The sequence below is a fragment of the Vombatus ursinus genome, unplaced genomic scaffold (assembly GCF_900497805.2).
Source record: "Vombatus ursinus unplaced genomic scaffold, bare-nosed wombat genome assembly UNPS02000749.1, whole genome shotgun sequence".
Lineage (NCBI taxonomy): Eukaryota > Metazoa > Chordata > Mammalia > Diprotodontia > Vombatidae > Vombatus > Vombatus ursinus.
In genome coordinates, this window is record NW_020940527.1 from 23,507,382 (window position 1) to 23,526,351 (window position 18,970).

The 18,970-nt window shown below is 40.2% G+C and overlaps 1 protein-coding gene across 2 annotated transcripts; it reads right to left on the reverse strand.

The window, feature by feature from the left end:
* Positions 1 to 616: 616 nt before the first annotated feature.
* Positions 617 to 18,922, reverse strand: CUTC (cutC copper transporter). 2 transcript variants are annotated; one of them, XM_027860865.1, is made up of 9 exons: positions 18,745 to 18,922; positions 17,382 to 17,453; positions 16,239 to 16,298; positions 14,876 to 15,085; positions 12,804 to 12,839; positions 10,457 to 10,590; positions 4,716 to 4,743; positions 2,121 to 2,226; positions 617 to 1,087 (listed from the first exon to the last, which is right to left on the reverse strand). In XM_027860865.1, exons 1-9 carry the CDS (start codon positions 18,803 to 18,805, stop codon positions 976 to 978), a joined length of 819 nt encoding a protein of 272 aa, XP_027716666.1. In that variant the 5' UTR covers positions 18,806 to 18,922; the 3' UTR covers positions 617 to 975. The 2 variants fall into 2 exon arrangements, with proteins under 2 accessions (XP_027716666.1, XP_027716669.1); XM_027860868.1 differs by lacking the exons at positions 4,716 to 4,743; positions 10,457 to 10,590.
* Positions 18,923 to 18,970: the final 48 nt, after the last annotated feature.

The following is an 18,970-nucleotide window of genomic DNA, read 5'->3' on the forward strand; positions in this document are numbered from 1 at the left end:
CAGGCTAGGAATTGGGCATATTGAATAAAAGACAATAGATTTCAAGAAAATGAAGGCATGGGAGTAGGAAAATGTATGGCATGACCAGAAAAAGATCAGATATTGGAGCAAAACATGGTCTCTGTCCTCTAGCTTAATCTAATTAGGATAAGACAAATACAAATGAAGCAAAAAGGAAATCATATCACATAGCATTAAGAGTATTAATTATGTAGCACAGCCAAAATATGTTTTGGAAGTTCAGAAAAGAAGATTAGCGGAGACTGCAATAGTTAAAGGCAAGAACCATTTTTCTTACTTATTTCCCCCCACACACTACACACAGTGCAGGACACATAGAGCCAATCAACAAACACTTGTTGGTTGACTGATACTTTAAAAGTGCAATCCAAGGGGCAGGTAGGTGGTACAGTAGGTAGAACACCAGCCCTGGAGTCAGGAGAACTTGAGTTCAAATCTGGCCTCAGACACCAGCTGTGTAACCTTGGAGAAGTCACAATCCCAATTGCCTCCCCAATCCCACCCCACCCCCAAAAAAGTCCAATCCAAAAGTCAAATTATTCTTTTTACCTGGGCTAAAGACTACATGCAAAATAAAATTAAATAGACAAAAATCTAACAGAAATGAAAACTTTATTTCACAAAGGTAAATCAAAAGTAAATCTCAAATTTAATTTTTTCCAGCTCATCAATTAATCCCATTTACTGGGCAGACTAAGACTCTAGCAAAGTCTTGATCCAGCTATATTTAGTCATGATGATGAAGAAGGCTGTCCAGAATAATCAGATGAAGAGACTGCAGCTTCTCCAACTAACTGTGGCTCTTCTGGAAGGATTCTCTATGGTCCATGTATAACAAGCCCTGCCCAGAGAAGGGTAAAACTGTAGTATCTGAGTCATGGCTGCTTCAGACATCAGGCCTCTCTGAACCTTTATCCAGGTGTATTCATGTCTCTCCCATGGCTTCTGATAATCCTACAGGATGCTCTTTGCAATGGCACTCAAGGTCCTTACTTTTGACACATCGGTTACCTTTGAGGAATATTCTGAGATGGAAAGTGAAGCTCCCATGGCAACAGAAGTATTTCTGTCAAAGAAATTATAAAGGAACAGATTATTACATTAACTTTGATGGCCTCAAGCGGTTAAGCATGGTCTTCCATAGATGGCACATGCTACTTGTACCTAAATCCCCAACACTATTTCTGTCTAGTCCTGGTGACACAGATCCAGATCAGGGTAGCCCAGAAGAACTGGATTCCAGACTCTATGATCCTTCTTAGTAGCATACTTCCAGGCTTTGCTTATCTCACTTTGTAAGATCAGGACTACATGAAAATGTTTTCTGTTGGCCAAAGTTTGGGGAAATGGGGTGGTGGGTGGGGTGTGTGTCAGGATCACTTTTTGCAGTGGTCTTCCACTCTAAGTTTTGCATTCTCAGATTCAGTCTCTTTCCTTTGTTGTTAAATGATAACAAGTGTCATGAGGCTGGTTGACTGTTCAGTGAATAGGGCGCTAGGTCTGGAGTCAGGAAGATTCTAGTTCCAATCCAGCCTCAGACACTTACTAGTTGTGTGACCCTGGGCAAGTCACTTCACTCGTTTGTCTCAGATTCCCATTCTGTAAAATGGGGGTTAACAATAGCACCTACTTCTCCGGGTTGTAGTGAGGACCAAATGGGATAATAGTTGTAAAGCACTTAGCACAGTGCCTGGCACATAGTAAGTGCTATACAAACGTTAGCTATTTTTATGATGATGACGACGATGATTAGCACGTGTCCCACAACGATGAGATTTCCCCCTTTTCCTACAAAGCCGGCCCTAAGCTGCTGCCCTTCCCCCTTCACTGTCGGGGGCAGCCCACAGAAACACTTCCCAGGACAGTCGGAGCCTACGGGGCGCTGCCATAGGAACCGGCCCTGGGGATCCCCCAAGTCCCAGGCGGAGGCCACCTCGGGCCACCCAGCCAGCTCCTCACTGCTTCCCTCAGCCCCCTGCAAGGCCATGTACGTGGCCGGGGACCCTAGCCTGAGCAGGGCCGGGAGTCCTAGAGGAAAGCCAGCCATAGAGAGCTCCTCCCCTCCCCAAAGCCCCACCCACCCGAGGCCCCACCCCTACCGGAACTTCATGCCGGAGTCCTTGGCCGAGCGCGCGGAGCAGTGGAACTCGGTGGCGCCGGAGCCCTCGAGGATCCTCTGCAGGTTTCTCTCGGTTATGCCGCCCCCTGGGGGAGAGAGCCCAGCGCTACATCACGGACGCCCCGACCCCGCGGGAGCCCCGTGTCACCCCCACCCCGCCAGCACCGACGCCAACACCCACCAAGCACGAGGCTCCAGACCGGCCCCGGACGGGCCAGCCCAGGGTTCAAGCTTAAACGCCAGAGAGCTAGAAGGGCCTTCACAGAAGTAAACTGAGGCCCAGAAGGGTGGGGCTGACCTGCTCAGGTTCCCAGGGCAATAAGGGGCAAGAATCCACCCCAGCAAAGACAACAGGCAGGCTCTTAAATCGGAAATTCTGGTTAATAATGTTACCACGTAAACCAGAGATGTCAATTTTAAAAAATCACAACACACTAAACCTACATGAACACGAATGATCAACACAAGTGAAACCAAGCCCCTCTGGGGCCCTGCCCATGCCAGAAACCACTTGTGGATGAACAGAAGTCTAGTTACCAGAGTCAGCAAGGTACGGTGCTGGCGCTTACAACCAACTCATCTTTATAAGACTAGCCAGTTACCAGGATCCTTAACTGAGATTTTTATTATATCATGTTAATTTTTTCCTATGGGATTTCATTAATGAAATTATGATGTGCACAAAAGAGGAAATATATATTTCCTTCATAAACAAGACTGAATTATGCATTTTAAGAATAAAGGAAACTTAAGTTGTACTTCAGAACTTTTGCTGCCAATACTATCTTGAACAGAAACAGTGACTCATGTCTCACTGAACCCCAAGCCATCCTGCAGCCATAAATGACCAGTTTTGCTTATCTGGTTTTGGCTAAGATTGGTGAATAGCATATAGCTGTAGACCTTTCTTTTCAAGAAATTGCTGTACTACTTATAGACTTTCTTCTGGGCTATGTCTATTTTCTCAAACGTTAAGTATTATAAATTGTTTTGTTTTACCAATCAATTTTTAATATATAGGTTGCTAGCTGCTAAGGCAGTCCCTCAGTGTTGCAGTCTGGATGCTAACACTGATTATTCTTTTCCCACCTTTAGGTACTAAATTGATCCTCATCAGTTAATAGTTTCTGGGCAATGTACAGAATGTCCCAGATACTCAGTTAAATGTGATCCCTTCTAAATTTGTACTGAATCATTTTAAAACAAATGAACATAACGAATTTGGAATTTCAAATCACTTCACCTCAGTGACAACTGAGACAACTTAATTATTTTCTCCAGAAATTAAACCAATTGTCTCAACTGCTACATTGCTAATCCTTCTCATCATTGAGTTTACTCTTGAACTATGTCCCTAATTTTAATTTACTGACAATGACTCTCCTCATAAGCATAAATTCTCCCCCTCTGTTTCTATGCATTTATTCATACTAAACTGTTACTATATTATTCCTAAAGCTGTTAGAAATTTTTAGTAGTTTAGGAAGCTGTTTTAAAGATTGCATAAAATTTTAAATTATCTGCTTTAAGCAAAAGGTAGATACAGAATGTCTTTCTCTAAACTCAAATAGACAATAAACAGATTGCCTTCCCTGAAACATTAAACATTTTTTATATACGGACCTCACAACTATTATAATTCCATTTGACCTTTTTCTATTCCAAAATTCCTTTTTTAAACTCCAACTTATATCTAACCTGTAACCATACCCTTTCTCTCCCCTCTCTGCTTCTCCTGCCTCCTGCCTACCCCCAACACCCTTGACTTAAAGTTCCTTCTTCTGAGTAAAGTCCTTCGCTTTGACCCTGGGTCCCTTTAACTAACTCTTTGCAAAGTGAACCATCTATTTTGCCTCTAAGCCACAATTTCTTACATATGGCTGGAAGCACCTAGACTAGATTGTTCTCATCACGGATTTACTGGCTAACAGCCAGAATTTGGTGGCCAGTGGAATTTAGGAAGCACCCCACTTATTTGATGCTCCATTTATATCTATCTGCACTTTGCCCAAATAGTTCAATCTTCCTTTCAAATACTACTGACTACATCATCTTGCCGAGTCCTTCACCTCCACTTACAGACTCACTGACTTGGACCTGACAAAATGTGACTGCCGACCTTGACGACGCTATCCCCAAAGGCATAATTCCACATTGCTGTCCATCCTTCTAGCACAGAGTTTCTCCCAAGGGCATTATGTTGTTTCTCCTCAGCAAAAAAAATCCATGCCAAAAGGCAGTAACCATAGGAGAACTCCCATGATGCCAGGAAACCCTTTCCACAAAAAGACAAGCCTGGACTCCACGGACATACTGTCCCATCCTAGGAGTTCTCCAATTTTAAGTCCTGACTAGCTTACCCCCTACCAGAATATCTCTTCACACCAAAATACCCCCTCTGTGAAATTCTTAGGCAGCACAGGTCTGCCAATCTAGAACATTTTCCCTAAATACCGTACTCGTATTTTTTGACCAATGCTTGCTAGACTGCTCTCTTCTGACTCTATCTGCCTCCTTTCTCATCTTACACTAAATTTCAATGTTATTGCTAGCAAATGGATAAATAAATAAATACCTGGCATTACCACAATCTTGCCTTTTGCCTGAAAAAAGAAAAAAGGCAAATTTAAATATTCTTCCTTTGCATGTGATAATGAATCAGAGGACAGAAATATGAGTCAAAGCACATTTAGTTCCTTATTATCAGGTTTGGTGTCTGATTTCAAATAGGTCTACCATATTTCTTTTGAGCCTTTGAGTGGGGTAACTGTATTCTGTTATCTAATGTAAGTTACTTTCTGCCCTAAGAAAGAGCGATGATAAAAGAGCTTTACCAGACCTAAAAGGTTAATTTTAACATACTGAAGGAGAAATGTCTTAATGGAACCCAAGTAGCTTAAAAGATTATGGGACCTAGGAGAATCTAGATCAACAAGTGTAGTTTATTGGAAAAATCTGGAGCCATAAGACTCTGGATCCTCATCTGCAAACAAGGACAATGGTATTTTTTTCACCAGGCACAGGAAACAATTAAGTGAGATAAAGTATGGAAAAGCACTCTGTAATCATAAAACACTATAAAATCTTTCTTAATCACCACTAATGAAGTCCCCAAAAATTCTGTCTCAAATGACCACGAATTTATCGAAGGGATGATAGCTGATTTTCCACAAGGCCTTTAACAGAAAAATGACAGCATCAAAATAAGTCTAAAAGATAAATTACTGAAAAAGGAATGTCATAAACTTAAACCCTACACATCCTCAAGTATTCTTGCTGAATCATCACATCAATACACCAGAAATACAGTTTAATGTATTCTTTATCTAGTTCCCAGTAATGAAATACTAGTTCCTAAATATGATTTACATTCTAATAATTGTGGAAGATAAAACTTGAGATTTCCTGACTTCTGTTTAAACTTGCAATATTCCATCATCTTTTTTGGCTTTGTTTTATTCTTTAAATAAAGTCTATCACGACGTAAATAACCGCTAATTTAGAATTTAGAACAAGACGACCCCACTGACTCAAAGTCACTGGGGCTCTTGGGAAGCAGGTGGGTTAAAAGTGACAACGGACGGGAAAGTTACTCCTGCAAACGCAACCTCTATCTGCCTCAGTTTCCTCATCTGCTAAATGGGAATAATAGCACTCACCTGCCAGGGTTGTTTTAAGAATCAAATCAGATAATATTTATAAAGCACTTTGCAAACATTAAAGTGCTACATAAATCTGAGCTATTACTATATGCAGAGCAAAAGGAAAACAAAGTTGAAAATAAACAAGGTCAATTCTTGGTTATCCACACCAGGATGAGCTTTGAAAACATGGCCCAGTTTTCTCGTAACAGCTGAGTGGTGCCGGAGACAGAGCGCTGAGCTTGGAGTCTGAAGGTCTGACTTCAGATCCTGCAGTAGACACTTGGTAACTGCGTGATCACAGACGAGTCTCTCAATCTCTCAGCCTCATCCACATCACAAGGTTGTTGTGGGGAGTCCAAATGAGACAACACATGTAAATGTCAACTACGTTCTCTCATCAGCCAGCACCTTTTCAACTGCTCCAGGAGTACATGAGCATATGATGTAAGAAGGATAGGTATTTTTTTTTTCTATTAAGTGATATTAAACCACAAGAAAAAAAATCTAGGTGGGGAGATAACTGACTTGATAAGAAAATTGTTTATTTCCCCACATAGGCACATGACAAATAGGAAGAATATCATTCAATCATAAATAAGTACTAAAAAGCATACCTGAAGCATTCCATATTACGGACAGTTAAGGGTCAGGGGGAAGAAGGGAAAGGTAGTTGCAGAGGATAAGAAGAGAAAAAAGAAAGGAAGAGAGAAGCCAGATAAAGGGGAAAGGAAGCAGTGAGAAGAGGAGGAAGGAGACAAATGGTAGGAGGAAGATGGAAAGAACAGGAGAGAGAGTCAAGAAGAATGGGCAAGAAAAAGATATACCTAAGGAGAGAGAGGGAAAGTGAGGCAGGGAGGAAAGGAAAAGCCACGAACATGGAACACAAAGGGGACATCGTAAAACAAGGAAAAGTGGAGAGAAGAACGAAGACTGGAGTAAAGAAGAGAAGCACTGACAGTGAAACAGAGCAGAAGCGACTGCAACACAAGAGTCAGAGAAGCAACAGGAAGCAAAAGATGCCACCACAGGTGAGCAATGTCAAGGGGCAACAAGCAGGGAAGGGAACAGAGAAGAGACAAACCCATTCCCTCTTACCTGTAATGACAATCTAAGCCGTACTCATTTCTACTACCTCTGAGGCATTGTTAATGCAAAGCTAAAACACAATCCATATTCCCTTAATTAAATTATAACGGCAACACAACAGACCCAAGTGTATTGTAGAAGCTATTGTGATGTGGGTTTCAAATTTCCTTCAGTTAAAAGCTAAAGGGAGAAGCAAATATAGTTGAGCCCCATGTATTTTTGGAAGAGTTGAGTTATTTAAAAAAATAAGACGTGCCGTTACTCAATATTTCAAGCTCCTCAATTTGGCTTTTAAGGGTAATCCTATCACATACACAGATTATAACCCCTCTCTAACACAGTAGTGAAATTTCTGAGAGTTCCTATGGCTGAAAAATTAACCACTTAATGCAAAGCAGTGCCGCACCTCTCTAAATGTAGCTAATCTGGACAAGAAAACATGTAGTTGTCATACTTAAGCCTTTCCAGCATGCAAGAATTGGCCAGAGCTTATACTCCACTGACATGGTCTACTGACAGTTCTGGGTTATTTATCTGACACCCCCCCCCCCAATGCCATGAGGAGGCATGGCTGGATGGCAGTATAGCTTTGGTGGAGGCAAAATACTTTATATGGTGAAAAGAAACATGCGACAACGATGCTGCAAAAACAAGTGCTGTGTATTCTTTTTTTGGGGGGTGGGGGAGAGAACACGGGTGGGAAGGAAACAGATTCATTTCTGAACAGTCTACCCCTAAAATTTTTCAATGCTTATCAACCTAGCCTATTTTAATAATGCATCTGCTAATGAATCAACTTCCCTCAAATTTAAATAACAAGCTGAATGTTCCTATGTGCATTAATACTATAAGATCCATAGCTTTAAATTATCTCAGAGCTTCCAAAGGTAGCTTCCTTTTATCTGCTGCTTACAGAGAATACTTTATTGCAGAGACGGATAAAGTTTTTTTCCCTGAATTCTCCCACTGATCATCTCAGAATTCGTGGAAGACAACTTGAATAAATGCTGCTCTGACCTCTAAGCCAACTATTAACTATTCAGAAAAGCCTGGGAGGCAATGCAATGGGCTTTACACCCCTCACTTTTTCTTTTTTTTTGTGGGGGTGAGGAAGGGAGGCAGTGCCAAGAATGATGGAGCCCCATCATAACTTCTGCAAGAAAGTTCTGGGGCACGTTCTCCAAGCTGCACAGATTCAGTCCAACTTCCCACACTAGCTTTTGAGATCGTAAATGACAGACATCAAGAAAAACCACGTAGATAGAAGACTGCTTACTGTCCACACTGACACACAGTTCAGTGAAGAGACCAGGGAGTTGTCTAGCTATTACAGAAATCACTTACATACTGCCCCCTGCCCAACCTATCCTTCCTCCAAACTTCCCTATTTCCACCACACACACAGCCCGTCATTTGTCCAACAAGCCAGGTTCATTCACAATTTTCCTCCTAACTCTTTCTTCTTTCTCACACCAGCACTCCCACCTCACATCTAGTCAGATGCTATCAATTCTACCTCATCAACTACTGTTTCACACACATTTCCCCTAGTTCAGGCTCTCATTATTTCTCACTTAGACTATTAAAGTATCTTATTAATTTCTCTCTGTATTTTCAGGCTTTCCCCTCTCCAATCTATATTCCAAAGACTTGCCAACTGATATTCCTAAAACAGATTTAACCATGTCTTTCCCCCCCCCCAAAAATCTGCTGTGATTCCCTGTCTCTATGATAAAAAATACAAAAATCATTGGTCTAGTATTTAAAGCCCTGGACAACTTGACCCCCACCTGCTTTTCTAATTTAGTACTATTCCCTCTCTGTTCTGATCAAACAAGCCTCCAGGCTACCTGTTCCCACAATTCCCTTCCGGCCCACGTGCCTTGGCCCAGGTGGGATCCCCTTCTTGCCTCACCTCTCAGTGTGCAGAGCTTCCTTTTCAGCTGCTGTCTCCTCCCCAAACCTTTTCTGATCCCCTACCCTAGCTGACAGTACTTTCTCCCTCTAGAAACTATTTATATTCCTTTTATCGACTTCTTATTGACTTCTCTGAGAACGTTTATTCCTCTCAGGGGATGAGGAAAGGAGCTGTTTCATTCTCAGCTTTGGATCCCCAGCATCCAGCACAATGATTTGCACATGAAAACCACTTAATCAACGTGTACTCAAGTGATGCACACAGATGTTAGACTGACAATGCAGACAGACAGTGAGCGTGGCCTAAAACTGAGTAGACAAAAATCAGGGCACTAGATTGCATTTGGGAAACTGGTCCATGCTTTCAATAATCCTAAGTTTCTCCCTGAAATGAAAATTCGTTTTTAATTTTCATATCATGTAGTGATGCTCTACGGTAGTGAAACATCACGATTTCTAAATAATTAAAAGTTCAGTTCACCCAAAAGACAATGGAGGGAGATATGATAGACGTCATTAGGCTACGGCATATTACCAATGCTGACATATGAAGAAGTGGCATAAAAGATGTTATCCAAGAGATACATAGCTGGAAAAAGAGGAAAGACTGATAATATAGCAAAGACAAGGGATAACAGATTGACAATGTACATGTTTCAGTGGCACCCAAGTGTTAACTAATGGAAAGGCACTCCACTGTTGGGTGGATTCCCTTTGAAGACCCAGTACAGAGCTACAAAGGATGAAAAAGTAGAGTTGGGTTGTAACTGGTGATATAACAGACCCACCCAAGTACTAAGTAAATATAAATAGCTGCTTAAAACAAGGTGAAATTAAGGTTGACATACTTTGCTTATTACTAAAGCTAAAAAAAAGGTACCTATTACATTTTAGGAAGAATTCTATTTAAAATGGTTAAAATAAAAATGTTTTGTTGTTTATAAAGGATAATCATAGTTACTTTTGGAGATGAGGGAAGAGGAAACACTCTTCAGAACAGCTCATTCTACAATCACTGCGAATGACTGAGTCAATCTCCCAGAAGCTAAGAATCACTGCTGGAAGAAGCTTCTATGGCTCTCTAGTCCAGCCAGTGCCTGAACCAGGTTGTAACCAAAGTGGTTTATTTCAAATTGGCATGAATTAATTGTTTGTTTCTTCTGATGATGATAGTTTGAGAAGGATATATTACATGGGGGAAAATGCTGTATTTCCTCCTCAAAACCGGAGGGTGGAGGTGGATGGTAAGGGATTTGAAGTAGAAAAGATAATGGAACGTTAAGAATATAAGTCTTAGAATGCAGCCTGATGAGGTGGGATGAAGGTGCTGTGGAATTTACCTTCTACATTACGTTTCTCTTAGGTTAATACTGAAATCATTTTGGACTTCCTAGACACAAGGAGGATAAGTTAGCCTAGAATCATACTAGATGGCAGAGAGAAGGCAAATTTGCTGTGGATAATCATGTGAATAAATGAGTTAAATGTAATTAAATCTGACTCCTTGCCTAAGAAGGAAATATCTACCTGTCTACTCGCCTTTTTCCACCTAGAAACAATAATGATGAATAACAATAGCATATAAAACAATGACACAGGGTTTCTGAAGAGCAGTGTCCAAAGTAACCAAAAGTGTGCTATATCTATATATTTTTAAGGGGTTGCATACCTGTTCTATGAGTTGTTTTATCACGGGCAGCCCTTCTAATGCTGAGCTGTCACAACCACTGGTCAACACACGTTCAAATCCTAAGGTCAAAAGGGTTTCTAGAGCCACCACTGGGTCCTGAACCATGTCAAAGGCTGAAAATACATAAAACAATTTGGATTTTGATCACAGATCCTTAAGGACCGGAGAAATCATGGAAGATGGCATCCTAATTACAGAGTTGAATAAAAGTCATCATTTCTAAAAGAACATCACATCATTTTAACTAATATTCTAGAGGATATCCTATGCAAAAGTTCACAGCAGAATGACAGAACAGGGCATTTTAATATCATTTTTAGCTGGAGATTTCACTCCAATTCTCTTAGATTCCCTCCCTCTACCTATAAGCACAGGTATGAAAGAAGTCAAAGACAACAGAACCCTTTTAGAGAAGAAGTCCTTTGCCCTGGTTAGCACAAGTGCTACCAGTGTACAGAAATATGATTGACAAGACAGAGATCCAAAGGACACAGGTGAGAGACCTCCACCAATCCAATTCAACTAAAATTAGATTAAGCTGGCTACTGAGCCTTTTGTCCCAGTGGTGTCCCCTACTTACCTTTGGCTACCCCATCCTAATATTAGAATGAAAACCCAAATTTGTGGAGCCCTAGAGACAATCTCCCCAGAGATATAAAATTTTCAGAAAGTTGAAAGCCATGGGGAAAAAAGCTCTACCCTCTACTTCATATTTTCCTTGGAGAGGCCAGAAATTTGAAGAAAAATAGAAATATATGAAATACCTTAAATATCTATGTAGATATAGATCTATAGATAGAGATACATATTTTAAAGCCTTGGCAATTCTAGAGTTCCTTTATTTTAGCAACAAAAATAATGTATTCTGTATACTTGCTATAAAATTTTCATGCTTGGTATGTTAAATTTTAAAATATAGTTTATTTGTACAACAGACAATGGAAGTGCTGACCTATTCTATCGTAGAACAGGAGTTAGTGGTCTACGGTGAATATACATTTGGAAGTGAAGGTGATATAAAAACACATAAAAAATTTTCTTTAAAAAAAAAAATGGAATAAATGGATAGAAATGTTGATATATACTATACTCTCAGTTTTTTGACGCCTCATCTACGTAACAGAAATATATTCACCAATATACAGATTAAAAGTCAACAAGAAAAAGTCCTTAAGGAAAGAAGGTTGAAGATCCTTCTTTCTAATGAAAATAGCAATATTCTCTGGAAGCATAAATGATCAACATCTTACATTTGAAAGTTGTGTTGTACTGTTTGTGCCCCAAAAGTCTTATTGCAAAAGACTTTTGGCAAATCCAGCCTCAGACACATAACACTTACTAGTTGTGTGACCCTGGGCAAGTCACTTAACCCCATTGCCTAACAAAAAACCAAAACGTACCAAAAAAAAAAAAAAAAAAAAAAAAGACTTTTGGAACATCCTATACAAGAATAATATAACTGAAAGAGACGATCTTACATTAAAATCTTATTGCACCGTTATAGAGATAATTTTGGACAAGAAAAGGCAAAGCATGAATAAAAAACATTTTCCATACAATATTGAAAAAAACATAGTAATCCAAAACTTTTCAGTTATTCAGGAATAAAAAATTTCCTACTTGGCCTAAGTTATCATTTCTCTAATTCATTCTTTGAAGAAGTTCATATAGGAATCTAAATGGAAATATTAAGACTCTATAAAAAAGAAAGTTCCAAGGGGCAGCTAGGTAGTGCAGTGGATACAGCACTGGCCCTGAAGTCAGGAGGACCTGAGTTCAAATCCGGCCTCAGACCAAACACTTGATACTTACTAGCTGTGTGACTCTGGGCAAGTCACTTAACCCCAACTGCCTAAGCAAAAAAAGTTCCAGTTTTTCCTTTTCTATGAGATTTTCACATTTTAAACTATGCCCAAGATGATAATTTCTTATGTAGACATTTCAATGCTGACAAAGTAACAAATAACTTTAGATCTAAAGGTCCTAAAAATTAATTGTGTATATATATAAAAATGCGTGTATATGTGTGTATATCTATATACACACACATATACACATGTATGTATGCATGTGTATATTCCATTTTCTCTTCCCTTTAAGTTCAACACAATACAACACTGTTTTTCCCTTAAAAATTTCTCAACATTTTACATATCTAAATCTGTGATTTCCATCAGTTTAAAGAAACCAATTGGCAACAGTGCAAAAATTTTGTAGTTTTATTTTGAGCCTAGTTGTCGTAAGATATGGAAATATGTCCTATAAAACGGCATTGGGTGAAGACACTAGTCTATTTCAATAGAACTTTCAAAAACACGTGACTCACCTCGGTGGAAAGTGACTGGCAGGGGACGGCAAGCAGCTGTAAAAAGAAAGTCATGTGATAAATACATGATATAAACATTGTTTATTACTCAAAAAAAAAAAATCTGTATTACACAGATTTCAACTTCCCATTTCCAAAATCTCTCAACTACTTCTATGAGGCAGCTAAATGGTAAACTGAAAGTCAAAGGAGAGTCACAAATTTTACTAAACTATAAACTCACCAGGAGCAGAACCTTGCCCTGTTTTTCATTCTATTCTCCAAAGCACAATGCCTTACATATGTGGGTGCTCGATAAATACAAGAATGAGGGAATGACAGAATGAAATACACAAAAGACCCAGACCCCTTCCTTAACCTACTGTTTTCTGACAAATAACTTGATAAAGGCCTGGCAACTCCGCAAGCTCAGTGTTAAGACTGCTACTTTCCCTCCTTTATCTATCCTATTTTTAACAAGCAATACTCTATTTTGGTCTGGAAACTGGGGGTCTCTTCTGTCCTGCTTCATACTCCTACCCACCCCTCCTATTCCCACAGACACACTGTCACATAATTTAAAATTTATTTTAATGGAACAGGAGAAAAAGTCATGGAAGAACCTCCCTCAGATTCCACATGTATTCTAGTTGTGGCAATAGCATCAAAGAAATAGTAAACTCAAATTTAAAACAATTTAAAATGTTGCCCCTAGCTCCTCCCTTTCCCATTCCCTAAGGCAGGCCTGCACATCCACTGGCCACAGGTCATACAGGCCTGCTCTAAAGCCTACACCATTCTTTAATGTTTTCCTGCCATGATTCTTCTGACAATTCAATTTTATTGTACTAGGTACTGGGAAAGAAACAAAAATGAGCTATGGCCCATTCTGGCATGATGCTATTCTAAATAAAGGCTATCATACATTCCAGGTCTTATCCTGCCAAAAAAATAAAAATAAAATAGAAATAAAGAAAGAAATAAAAAATGCTGAAGGTTTCTAAACAATGTTATAATTAACTCATTCTTAGAAATGATCTCTAGCTAAAATCAACAATGGCCATCTAATCAACACATATACTAAGGCTAATACGTACATGTAAATTAAGACTTATATGTAGACTATTTTTGTAAGCTTGGCAGGCCACAAAACTGAAAGGTAGGGTCTGACCACAAATGTAGGGAGAAAAAAAAAATTCTTGATTTCAAGCTTTCAAATACCATTAATTCGTTTTAAACAAAATCTGAGTTAAATAAACAAACAAACTGGATTTCAAAACAGGTAAGTTATTAAAAACAACTTTACTTCTTTGGACCAGATAATTTTTAAAATTTTTGTCAACTCGATAAGTTATTTTAGCAAATTAAACCAATTTTTAATTCATTATTTTTATTATCAACAAATATTTTTAGTTAACTTTGCTATTTTCAAAGTCACATCAATTTTTTTCCCTATTCTTGAGCAGGTCTTGCATAACAATATTGCAGCTAGAACAGTCCATTTACAAATGGCATTGTTTCTACATATATACTGTAATGTATGTCTTAATGGTCATATATAGAAGCCTGTGCAAATTTAAAAATTACTTAATACCATTCAAAATCATTAGGACTATTAACAATGACTGGAGACAAACCAAGTGAACAAACCTGTGTTCAAGTGGAAATTGTTATACCTTTCACACTTCAAAGTCATAAAATTGTTAAAACCTGAATTCTTTCTAATAGATTCATCGCTGTCTATTTTGCTTCTATCATGATATATGAATAGCAGCCTCTTTCAAAGTTTTTTGACATTTAAGCTGCATTTGAATAGCATTAATGGGCTGCCTGACAATGGGCTTTCAACAAATATTGTAGCAAGGAGTAACAAATGGGAAATTAATGAATTTTTCCTTAAGTTTCATCACACTGGATAAGCAGGTTTATTCAACCTTTTACATACTAGTATCTGTGGTCTGATTAATGCCTCTTCCCTATTGTAAGCACCATCTTTAACAAATGACCTGGCTACTGGTACATTGAGTACATATGGATATAATCACATTGTGGATAATTAACAGACATTTCCATTTCAACATTTATGTCCTTACATAAAAGTGTCATGCAGAGCTCGGCGTCAACATGTCCATCTTCAGTCAATGCTCCTAATACCAACCCATCAGCTCCATAAAGCTTGGCAAGACGGATGTCTGCTTTCATGACCTCTACTTCACGGTCTGAATACAAAAAATCCCCTCCACGTGGTCGGATCATCACAAAGACAGGAATCTGGACACACTGCTTAATCACTTGGAGAATACCTATAAGAAGGCACAGTGAAAAGAAAAAACCAAGCAGGGGCAACAAACTCTTAACTCTTAGAGATAAACATAAAAATATCTCTGGCCTCTTCAATCTGTTTCTTAATGTCACCAGCAGCAAAAAAGGAAAAGCAAACTGGCGAGGCCAAAAGAAATGTAAATAGAGTGTGGGAGTGGAGAAAAAGTGGAAAAATGCACAAGAGCCATGGCTAAGTAACAGACAACTGTAATGTTAGAAACTAGCAAAGAATGACACTGAAATCTTTAAAGTACTTGTCACTCAAGGCTCCATAAAACTTCTTGTAGAATCTTGTACAACATATTCTGTTCTAACAGCTACTAATCTCCATGTTCTGCCAGCAGAATCACTGAGATTCAAGTTTTTCCTCCTGCGTCTTCTTCTGAAGCACTATTTAAAACCAACTCTAATGGTCCAAGTTCTGTGTTCCCAAACCACACAAATGCAAATTGTTTAGTCCCTTCTGTGAATCTTCACAAAAGTTTCTGTTTTGAGTGGTCATGCAAAGATATAGGAATGAAGACACATAAAGAAGACAGATCGTATAGCTAGCCAGGACCGTAGATTTAGAGCTGTAAAGGACCTCAGAGAATTATCCTTTCCCAACCCTCTCACTTTACGCTTTAGGAAACCAAAGTTATTTGAGCACAGGCAGAAAGTCCTAAGCCACACAGGTGATAAGTCATAGACTTTGGTTTTCTGAACTGGACCTGTGATTTCACTGGAGAAGGGAAGTACCAGTAAAGAGTTCTTCCAAAGCAGTTCAGCACTTTCTTTACAACCAACAGTCTTAAAGTTTCCTGGGGCACTGGCAAGTTAAGTGACTTGCCCTGTGTCAGACAGTGGTAAGTGTTGGAGACGGGACATGACCCTAAATCTTCGTGACGACAAGGTCGGTCCTTTGTACGCTGACCCTTACTCAAGCACCTTTTCTACAACAATGGGCTGCTTTCCTTGCATGGTCAGGAGTTCTCAAAATCTACATCATACTTAATTCAATTATGTCATAGTAATAGATGGCCAAACGAATGCAACAAAACCCAAAAACATTTCTTAAGCATCTGCTAGCTGTTTGATGCAATGGGCTAGGCCCAAGGGTTTAATACGGAGTTACTTAGAAGAACTTGCACTCACCCATGCTGGGTGTAGTTCCTCCCTCCAGCAAACCAGAACACAATTCAATGCGGCCAGCACCTGTGATAAAAGAGCTTCAAAGTCATCAGAAATCCCAGACAAAGTCTGTCTTTCTTTGTTCCAAATATTCATCGTAACAAGAAGCTATCTTCTGGCCCATCTACATTTTGCAGTGAGAGCAGACTCAATCACAGTAAGATCTAAAAGTTAATATCCCACTCAAGGTCTCTACAGGACACCAAAGAAGACTATGAAGAAGGGCACTGGAATAGAGGATACGTTTCTAGACTGACCCCAGAGGTACATTAAATCTTTCTTACATATGAGTAAGTACAGGATTTGGTTCTGAGTAATTCCAAGTTATACTAGGTCTAGGACATGGGCAAATTACTAGTTAGAACCTATCAAAATCAATATCAAAAATCAGAAAACTTAAAGGACTAGGTTACAGAAAATGCAAACTGGTGAAATGAAATTAGAATAGTGGCAAAGAACTAAAAGCCTATTACTGAAATGTTGGAAATCTTCCTTTAAACTAGGTAATGCTAAAGTACAAAGACGACCTTGGGGTAGGAGATACAATTCCAGCTCAGTAAATGAAAGAGATGAAATCTGGCTCTCCATTTCATGTTGTGGGGCTGAATCGGATGATCCGCCTCACATTCCCCTTATTATGCCGCTTTTGTTTTCCCAGTTTTGTTGCTGTTGCTTAGTCATTTTTCAGCTGTGTTCAACTCTTCATGACCCCAGTTGGGGTTTTCTTGAAAGAGATATTGGAGTGGTTTGACATTTCTTTCTCCAGCTCATTTTACAGATGAGGAAACTGAGGCAAAAAGAGTCAAGGGACTTGCCCAGGGCATACATCTGTTAAGTGCCTCCTGACTCCAGGCCCAGCACTTTGTGCACTATAGCACCACCTAGCACCCCCGGTTTCAGTTACTTTTCACAAAAATCAAAGAATTTTTAGAGAAGGATTTTAGATTATCTCACTGCTCATTTTCCAGAAGATGAAACCGAGGTTCAGAGAGGCAGTAAGGATTAGATCCAAGATCTTGTGATCACAAGGGGTTCCCCAGGGTCTGTTTACAAGCATGTGAGAAAGGTTCAGAACACTTCATCCCCCCTCCCCTGTACCTCTTTTACCTCCTCTTTCTGCATTTATAGCCGACTCCACTGAATCCACACATACCTCCATAAGAAATCCGTTCGTCATTTCTAAAAGTTGCAAGGTACAAAAACAAACCTGTCAGCGTGCTAGACCATCCCACAAATGCATATTCTACATTCAACATCATGGTAGCATAGCATAGCAACCTCTGAATTCACTAACGATGACAACCACCCTCCCCTTCCCCCAACCTTGCGTGATTTCTCTAGTTAAGTAGAGACCAAACTGGATGCAGTGCAACTAATAAGGAAATGAAAAATTAATATAATCTGCAAAGACCACACAATGTCTTTATCTGGAGAGAGCACTTCCCCAGCTGGGCCTGGAATTAGTTCAAGTCAAATAGCATTTATTAAGCACCTAATATATGCCAGGCATGTGTTAAGCAATGGCAAAAAAAGGGCAAAGAATTCAGTCCCTGTTCTCAAGGAGTTCTCAGTCTAACAGGGGTGACAACATGCAAACAATTATGTACAAACAAGACACTGGCACTATAAAGAATCCCAGGGTTGATAGGACAGATTTAATGTTGCTTGCCCCAAATTACTAGTTACCTGTTCTATTTGATAGGATCATAGGGACGTAGATTTTGCACTGGAAGGAACTTCCAGTACTTAGCACACTGCCTGGTTCATAATAAGTGATTAATAAATGTTTATTGATTGATAACTGAAAGAAGGCTGTCTAGTCCAAGCCTCCTCATTTTAGAGATAAGTAAACTGGGGGGCAGGAGAGCTTAAGTGACCTGCTCAAGACCACACACTGAGTGTGCCGGGAATGGGGTACATATATACATACATACTATATATGTACTCTCTCCCTCCTCACTTTGTATTACTAGATGATAATGACAGCATCGACAAGTGCTGGTTCAAAGTGCTTCACAAATACGACCTTATTTTATGCTCGGCAAGTGCTACTATTAATCCCATTTTGCAGATAAGGAAACTGAGGCAAAGGGGAAATGACATGTCCCGGGTCACCCAAGGATCAGACACGGCTGGTACGTGTCACGGGGACTTCCTGCCTCCACCATCCCGCCACCTGGCTGACACACGCCCCTGAGGGCAGGCACCACTTCACTCATTTTCCCTTGTGTATCCCCACGGCCTGGCAGAGCATTTTATAAACGCTTTGCCGACTCCAGCCCAACCCCAACCCCAACCTCACCCTCCCTTCATTTTGCAGACGAGGAAACCAACGCCCTGAGAGGCTGGGCCTCGCCCAAGGGCACACCAGGCAGGGCCCGGATTCGAACCCGGCGCTCACCCCGCGTTACCACGCTGCCGCTCACGCCAAACGAGCTAAGCCCCTCGACATCCCTCCGGCGGCGCTCACCTGGCTGGACCGGGGCTACACGGACTCGCTTCTGCTCCTTGGAGATTCCCCGCCTTTTCATCCTCACGGCTTCAGTCCGGGGTGGACGCGATTTGGATGCTGGTTTGCAACAGGCGCGTGACCCCAACGATCCCTCGCCTTCCCACCTCACTCCTCCGAAAGGAGGATCCTCAGTGGCGTCGCGAGCGCAGGCGCAGGCGCAGGCGCAGATGCAGGCGCAGTAGTC

What these genes read in the sequence shown, in the direction of transcription:
- CUTC (XM_027860865.1), bottom strand. Translation starts at nt 18,805, where the DNA reads ATGAAAAGGCGGGGAATCTCCAAGGAGCAGAAGCGAGTCCGTGTAGCC. An exon ending in AGGAACTACACCCAGCATGG is followed by an intron (nt 15,086 to 16,238) that starts GTGAGTGCAAGT and finishes GCCTTCTTATAG; the next exon opens with GTATTCTCCAAGTGATTAAG. An exon ending in GACTCCGGCATGAAGTTCCG is followed by an intron (nt 1,088 to 2,120) that starts GTAGGGGTGGGG and finishes TTTCTTTGACAG; the next exon opens with AAATACTTCTGTTGCCATGG.